Consider the following 8,938-nt stretch of genomic DNA (forward strand, 5'->3'; position numbering starts at 1 on the left):
CTTACCTATTCACAGCTTGACAGGTGAATCTCTGCAGCATGTACAGCAACAACCTCAAAACGCGTTGGGGGCCATATTTATTGTGGAGAAAAATTAATTCATCCATCCATCCATCCATCCTTCCGAAATACAACTGCATATTCATGTCCAACAGGATTGGGATCCAGAGATCTGTTGTGCAGCATCATTGTGGGATATGAATGCCATTAGAAATAAAAACTTCTAAAAAGGCTGGTATCTCATCCAAAGTATTCTGCTGCCATTTGCCTGATTCTGCCTGGGATGTGATTCAGGCCCCCATCACCCTGTGCTGGGCAGGTAGTTGGAAAATTGATGTTTGTGTAATTTTAGACCAAAAAGCAACTGCCTTGAGACAAAGTAGATTTAGAAAAGTAAAGTACTGATTTTAAAGGTTGATACATTAACAAAAAGTAGGCACAATGAAGAGGAAAATGAAATTGAAAGAATATTTTTAAACCCAGAGAAATTAACAAATACCCATGTGTAAAAAATACGCCCCAACCCTGTACTGGATAATTCTGTGGAAGAAGGATGGATAGATGGATGGTTGATTGGATGGATGGATGATACTGGGGCAGTAACTGCATTGCCTATGATTTTATTGAGAATTAAATTCAGAATCTTTAACATTAAATCGAACAGATTGTAATTTAAATTTCCCGAAATATTATTGCAATACAACTTGAGAAATTCACAAAGCATTTAAAAAATATAAAACATGTTTTAGAAAATGTTCATAAAAGGTCAACTACTTTTCCACCTTGACAGTGGACGACCATCATGGTCACTGCCATCGTTGTCCAGACCTCCGAAATGGTTTTAAAGTATTTCATCATCTAAGACCAGACTATATACTAGGCTTTCGAAAAGCTGCTTCTATTTCAATTCATTGATATTAATCGCAAATCACAATGTGTATGCATACAAGTAAGTATTAAGAAATAAAGGTAACAAGTGTCTATTTACAGCATGAACGAACATTCAGTTTTCATACAGAAAAATGTGTATCTGTTTTGTTGTAATAGTAAAGTTCCCTGTTGTTTATGCTGATGGAGAGCATAAAATAAATGGGAATGTGCTCCTTGCAAATTGTGGGCCCCGGACAGCCACCAACATATGAGATTTATCTGATATGGGACTTCGGTCATGGGGCCACATTTTTAATATTTCGGTTAACTGTAAATAACATGGCCAATCAAGGAGTCACACCCCAGGTGTGAATTTCCTTTTTGCAGGATTTGGTAAGTTGTAATTCTGCTGGCATCTGTAATGGTTTGCCAATGGTTTGATGGTTTGCTAATGGTTTGCTAACTATCATTTTTGCTTGCCAGCCACATTCAGATAGGTCATCTCAATCTCGACGTCTGCTGGGCAGGTTTGCGTGAACTCGTCCCTCTCGTACGCATTCCTCAGGTATCGCCACACGCCTGTGAACTGTACGGGGATTTCAAAGCCACAGAATTTCTTGGAAGCAATCTGCAAGAAGAAGGCAGTGGGATATTAACCATTTCTGTATTTATTTTGTTCCTTCTCACAGTTGTTCTTCTAATGGGGCATATGAAGAATGCTTTTCATTCCACATTCACCCACCTTAATGACATGGAGTTTGGGCAGTAGGTTGCAGTCAGCCAGGGTCAGGCGGTTGCCATCCAGGAACTTCCTGTCGGAGACGATGATGTTCTTGGTGGCATTCTGGTGAATCTCTTCTGGGAGGGGCGTGTTCAGATAGTCGTCCAGTCTCTTGAACTCCCGTAAAAGGGCCGTCTCTTGATCTGGTGGGAAATGAAGAAAAGATTAAGAATGATATCTGAGAATTCGATAATGCTTCTCGTTAACTGCACCTTCATGATGCCTTTATAATGCCTCTGTAGGACATTCAGTGCACCTTCATAAGGCATTCATAGATCATTCAGTGTACCCTCATAATGCATTCATAGAACATTCATAAGCAGGACGTAAGTATAGTTTATAATGCATTCATAGAACATTAAGTTCACCTTCATAATGTATTCATAGAACACTCATAAGTACAATGTAAGTACACCTGAATGTCTCAAAGAATTGCATTCATGCAGTATATCACTTTACTTGGGGGGTGGTGGTCACAAATAATGGCCCCTCAAGTAAATGAACAAGACATGACAATTATAAATGCGTTATGAAGATGCACTGAATGGTCTGTGAACACATCATGAAAGCATTATGACAGAAAATTCTGATATTGGGATGCTTTCAATGATCCTCCCAAACGATGTTTAATGTGTGTAGATTATTAAGATAAACGCACATTTACACAACAACCCAGCTAATACAATGAAACCATTACACAATATTTGATGTGAACCTCACAATAACAAATAGGGAATTTGCTCCTGTCTATTTTCCATTCATCACTTTTTAATAGCTATTTATTGTATTGGGACACTGGATAAAGCATAGTACACCTTTCACATATTGCCCATGCAGGGCATTCATCTACTTGGACAGTCACGCAAATTGTCAGACTGTCGTTACAAACAAGACAGAGGTATAATTACTGTGATTTCATTCAAAGTCACATTGTCCTCTCCCAATCTGTTCCTTATGCAATTTCACTGCTCCTACAAGTTTTTTCCTGAATGTACTTTTGTATCCCAGATTTTATATCTAATTTATATTGCGTGACTATGTACGCATTGGAAGGTGTGGGATACTGCACTTGCCTGTTCTCTACAACAGTGTTTCCCAACCCAGTCCTTGGGCACTCACAGACGGTCCAGGTTTTTGCTCCCTCCCAGCTGAGCTAATATGAGGACTGTCTGCGGGTCCCCGAGGACTGGGCTGGGAAACACTGCTCTACAGGATTCTGTCGCTCATTGTCACTCACATTGGTTGTTGGGACTGTTCTTGATATATGCGGAAAACTTGGCAAAGATGTCTGCGCCTACATCGAAGGATTCCTTGTTCTGGGGGCTGAGGTGCGGGTACCTAACAGGCAGAAGGGTTTAATGGGAAAATGAGCTGGGGACTGTAGAGACCAGGCCGAGAACGTGGACACATAGCTGTAATGCACCGCTTCTACCTTGGGGGGGCTAGCATTGTCTCCAGGAAGTCCTCGATCTTGATGAAGTCTGTCTTCAGCTCCCCGTTGTACAGCAGAAAGGGAGGGTTTGTCCCGGGGGCCAAGTCCTTCAGTTCTGCGGGCTTCCTATAGGGCAGAGGAGAGGGACAGAGGCAGGGGGGTGCCTTACTGGCAGTATGCCATGATGATTAATGATTCCTATTGAGTCACTATATTAGTATAAAGGCCATGGGTGTGACCATCATGGTCAAGGGTGCGTATATAATGCATCACTTTTAAATGGTTTCTGCTTATTTGTTCAGTGACAGAACCGCTCACAATAATGGGGAACAAATACTAGCAGGATTAGATTAGATGAGTATTTATTCAAAACCTCTGTGAAGTCTCTATTCTTTTCCAGCAAGGGCTGGTGATTATCTGAAGCCGTTTGGTTTGTGTGGAATCGTTAGCCTCGTCGCTTGTTCTTAGGAATAGTCTCTGTGGGATTGTCTTTGTGACGGCAGTGGGAAGTGTGACAGTTTCTGGGCGGCTCGCACGCTTACTTTTTCATGTCGACAGTAGTCACTGTGAACTTGACTCCTTTCAGCCAAAGCACCATGAAAAGCCTTTGGCAAAACGGGCAGTTGCCCACCTTCTGGCCGTCATGTCCAGCCTGGGAAGGAACACAAATGCTTTTACCTCCTGAAGACTATTGTTAGCTTTCCCAGTAGTTCAACTTCACCCATATCAAAAAAGACCATGTAAGCTATCAATGTTTCTTGCGTTTTGAATTCAACACGCCATCATTTAAGGTCTGAATAACTACTAACAGTCCCCTGTTAGATGCATAGCTGTTGAAACATTTTATGCACATCCCATAAAGGGAACAAAGAAAAACTGGGGAAGATAAGCAGGGATGTAGCTAGAAATTCTGGGCCCCCTGACAAAATACCACCACCACCCCCCAAGGACCCCCTGAGTCTGCCAGGGTATCTGTGCCCCTCCCTGATCATAACACACAGAAACCTCACACTGCCCTATTCCCGCCTCTGGACAGATAACATTGATAAAACTGTGATGCTGCACCTGCAAAATTAATCATTGCTGAGACGGAGAGGTGGGGAATTCATAGTATGTTTCAAAAAGGGTGTGTTGCTATGGCACGGAGGATGTAGGGGCTGATGGGCAGGGCAGTGGTGCGTGTTTGTATCTGTTGGCATGGCAGCGTGTAAAGTGGTCCTTCAGTGTGTGTGTGTGTGTGTGTGTGTGTGTAAAGCGCAGCTGCTAAAGCTCATGAAATGTTTACGCCATTCATTCAGGCCTATTACTGCACAAACCTGATAAACATCTGTCTAAATTTAATAAGACAGATTTCACTGATGCATGTCACATGACAGAATTTTTGGGAAATTCCACAGGCAGGGTTGCCAGATTTGTGGTTTTCACACAAAATTTGACTGTGGGTTTTTCTTGGTGCTTTTTGGGCTAATGCAAAAATAGGCACAGAATAAGATTTGCTTTTAACCAGGACGATCGAAAGTTCAAGTGGTTACGGCAAAAACGCACATCAGGCAAAGGGCAGGTGCAAGTCGTACATAGTATACTGTGCCCCCCCCCAACCATACCAGCTTAGGGTGGAAATTTAGCCATAACCTGGCAATCCGGTCCAGAAGACATCATTCTCAATTCCTGTGTAATCTCTAGCGATCCATTCTGTTATTTGTCTGATATTGTAGTTATTAGTCCTGCATTTATGTGGCGAAATTAAGAAATTATACAATTCTTAGATAAGCCTGTTAAAAACATTTTAAGAATAGCAAAACCTGAAACGACAGATTAGAACAAAGTTACCTTTACGAAGAGCTCAATATTGGGTTCGTGTCCCAGGTCCATGGTGCCCGTAGAGATGGTCCGGTAAGTAGGTGCACAGATCGGCGCCCTCACTCTGCCACCCGAGAGAGAGAGTGAGGTGTTGGGTGTCACTCTGAGGCTCTTAGCTGCAGATGGCAGTTGGGGGGGGGGGGCTTCTGGACCGTCTGCGCCCGTGTGTGGGTGTGAGCAGGAGAGCCCGGGGACTTCAGGAAGCACGTGCCTGCATCTCGAACAGGTCCACCTCCTTAAAAAGCCAGAGGGGAGGGCGCTGGAGAGAGGCGTGGGGCCACACGCATATAAAGCCAGTGTCTAAGGCTGAAAATAGAACCTCTTTAACAGATATTAATGTCATTCACGACCCATGAATGGAGGTTACTGATTCCACTGTGACATGAATCAGATGCACCACAACACTTTGTTTGACATGTTTGTTTAGACCTTCAATGCACGTCTTTCAAGGCATTTTTAGCTGGGGACTAAAAAAAAATAAAGTTTTTTTTTCTTTATTGTACAAATAGCAAAAGTGAATGGTTAGCTTTGTCCTCACATAATTGAAATAATTATAGTTGGTGATTTTCCCTAAGTGATTGTCTTCCGCTGGACTGGATAAGCAGATGGAAGCTGGATGGGCGACGGATTGATGAATGTTTATTTTCCAAGATAATAAAACAAGCTAAACATAAAACTCTGCAATGAAATAATGCTGAATTGTCATGTTTAACCAAATTTTTCTTAAACAACTTTGAACAATAAGAAACGATATTAAATGTATTTTTTCATCTAATTTAATGAATGATTGATGTAATTTTAAAGAATTCTACACCATAATTAAACAATTATAAGATTAATTTGATATATTTAAAATATTTTAGGATTTCAGAAATAGCTTTCAACCATTTAAAATATTTCTAAAAAGTAAACTTGGAATATATTTAGAGAGATGAACATCATAATTTCTAAATATGTTGGAGTCAAAATCAAAATTGATTGAAACATATGTTTTTTTTAATTCTTAAAAGGTGGTTTTCTGTTTCAAATTATATTATAATAACTCCACATGAAAATAGCAGTACATTTCCATAAATCTTTTCAAGATATTTCAGTCTGTTTAAAAAAAATAAACAAAAATTAGATCTTTAAAAGATATGATTTTTAACTCCTGTTTCCAATGTATGTTTGATTTAACCACACATACAGTATCATTAAAATTCATTTTGAAAAATAGATTAAAAGCATTTGTCTCTAAATGACAGCTCGCTATCATCATGTTTTCAAAATGTAAAAATTAAAAAATATGCACAGCTAGAAAAGTCAGCGTACCCAGTGTTCCAGGCAGGGAATATCTCATTTAAGGACGCTAACGTACATTGCAACTGTTTTGTTTGATTAATCTCAGTTTGCTTTTTTCATATATATATGGGAAATTTACGGGGTAATTTTTTATCATGCCCCTGAGATCAATCATGGGTATCAGTGCAAAAAGCATGAAATGCTTGTCCGTTTCTGTATGGTTGCCATGTCAAGACTGAGAATTCATCAATTCATACATCGTACATTTGTCATGAATGCAGGCGGCTCAGGCACGGGAGCGCGGCATGGTGCAGGCACGGAAAGGATGGCGGACGACCCACTTGCGGCTCAGAGACAGAAGGGGTTTATTAACTAAAACAGAAGACACTACAAAACCAATGAAACCAAAAGGACCACGGGGGGTCAAACTCTAAAGGGAATAAACTTAAACACAAAACCAAATACACATCAAAACACTGAAAATAGCGGAACCATCAAAGAACAACAGAAGACACAATCAATCAACAATGAACCACTAGTGAACTAAACTCAGGCAGGAACTTAAATAGGAAAACTGAACAGAGTAACGAGGCAGCAGGAGTGAGACAAGCAATTAACCAATTGGGGAAGGTGCAGGACAACGAGCAATCAGGAAAACACACAAGGGCAGGCACAAGAACAGGAAACAAGTGGAACTAATTAACTCAGGGAACTGGGACGGGAAAACTAAGACTGACAAAGAAGGAAACAGCATCTACACTAGGGGAATAACAGACAGGTAGAAACACAAGCAGGGGCACATAGAACTGAACCAAATACAAATCACAGAAACCAGAAAAACTTATACAAAGAAACACTGGGGAGCAAAATACAAAAACAGGACAGGCGGGATTCGAACACAGGACAGAAGGGTACTCAGGACAGAAGGGTACTCAGATAACCACATGCTCAACACATTGAGCCATGTAACAGGTGAGAACAAAGACTAACACAAAGAACGGGATGACCAGCACCACCTGCTGGTCAAACAGGGAAGGGACACGGAAGGACCACAGCAGGGGCTGACCCTGACAACATTACGACCCACTTATGCAGTACAGAATCATAGGTGTGGCAAGCAGCAAGGGACACAAGGCTCACTGAATTCATTCTGAAACTGCTATTGCTAATACTTTTTCTATATTGAACTACTACTTCCGGCCCTGGAGCCTGCAGTGTATCCCAACCTGTACTGGGGAACACCCTGACCAGGATGCTAGTCCCAGAGAGGGCTGAATCGCACACACTATGGAAGATACAGAGATGCCAGCTAGCCTAGCTGTAGGTTTTTGGACTGTGGGAGAAACTCAAAGTAACAACATAGAAATCCCATCCACACAGAAGAGAAGATAAGATACTGTATTGAGAGTAGATCATAAACAAATGGGTACATATAGGAATATGCCTAACTGAATATACCTAACTGAATATACATAACCGTAACTAATTACAAATAATGGGTGAGAAGAAGGTGTTGTCATAGAGACTGCTGACTGAATTATTCTTATACAGCCCAATGATACTGTGGAGCTCTATAGACAAAACATCCCTTCAATTAGACCAGAAGCAATCTTAAAACACATGAGAGCAGCATTTTATCCATGGGGACAGACAGCTGAGCCTGGCTCTCATGAGAAAGGCCAGCTTTATATCATGGGAAACGTCTGTACTGAGTGTGCTGCACCTTATCCTGCAAAGACTGGCTGTGCTGATGCAAACAAAAAAGGATTTACTGGGTGAGTGCATTTAAAAAAAATGAGTCACTTTTTAAACAGCATAAGTACAGTGTATTTATTAAAACTGACAGTTAATTCTTTCCTAATACACTCTAACTTTTTGCATTTATGCTCTGACATAATAATTCTGGTTGTTTTGCTTAAATCTTTCTGGGGTGGCCAACTACTTTCTTTTGAAAAACACATTCAGAAAATCCTAAAAAATTAGAGACATTAGGTAGATATTTGTGCAATAATTCATTAAAAATCTTTGGTAAATACAATTTTCTTATGGGCCCAGGTATGGCACCTGGTATAATTACACAGCTAGTTTTGCCTGTCTAATAACAGTTCAATATTAATGTATTTTAATGTTTTATTAAAGCCCCCCTAAAATAGGCCTAATAATGCCCCTGGTACTCACCACACCCAGTACCTAATAAATGGCTGGAAAGTGGATGGTTGGATGGGTAGGTGGACAATCAGGTAGATCCAAACATCTTCACCTATTGTCTGGTTTTAGCTGTGTCCAACATTGACATTGAGCAGGCAAGTTGTGCTGACTCAATAAACCATGTTTTTCTGTTTTCGTGTATCATACCAAGTGAACAGACCTGAACCTTTTTCATTAATGTCCTCAATAGCCAGCACCAGTTCATGCTTTTACTTACCTTGCTGAAATGACGCCATGCTTTTCATTCAGGATCGCCAACCATGTTGCCTCCATCCTGACCCTGCTCTACCTCTGTATCTGCACAGGTTGAGTAGAACGATTCCCTGTGACATTGTTCCTTTTATGTGGTTCTCTGGTCATGAAAATCCCAAACAGACAAAGCAATCTGCTCCAACTGACATGACCAATTCCACATCTCCATTCATCACCCTGAAGTACAAAATACTGATTGCCACATGTGCTCATCTTTCCTGAGAACGTGAAACCTATTTAGTTTGAGACAATTGT

General features: G+C 40.8%; 1 protein-coding gene across 1 annotated transcript; it reads right to left on the bottom strand.

Moving 5' to 3' along the window:
* Positions 1–603: 603 nt before the first annotated feature.
* Positions 604–8,719, bottom strand: LOC111838015 (chloride intracellular channel protein 2-like). The gene is made up of 7 exons (XM_023800558.2): positions 8,649–8,719; positions 4,913–5,201; positions 3,625–3,734; positions 3,083–3,208; positions 2,888–2,988; positions 1,612–1,793; positions 604–1,497 (listed from the first exon to the last, which is right to left on the bottom strand). Exons 1-7 carry the CDS (start codon positions 8,702–8,704, stop codon positions 1,336–1,338), a joined length of 1,026 nt encoding a protein of 341 aa, XP_023656326.2. The 5' UTR covers positions 8,705–8,719; the 3' UTR covers positions 604–1,335.
* Positions 8,720–8,938: the final 219 nt, after the last annotated feature.

This window comes from Paramormyrops kingsleyae, chromosome 18, assembly GCF_048594095.1.
Source record: "Paramormyrops kingsleyae isolate MSU_618 chromosome 18, PKINGS_0.4, whole genome shotgun sequence".
Taxonomy (NCBI): Eukaryota; Metazoa; Chordata; class Actinopteri; order Osteoglossiformes; family Mormyridae; genus Paramormyrops; species Paramormyrops kingsleyae.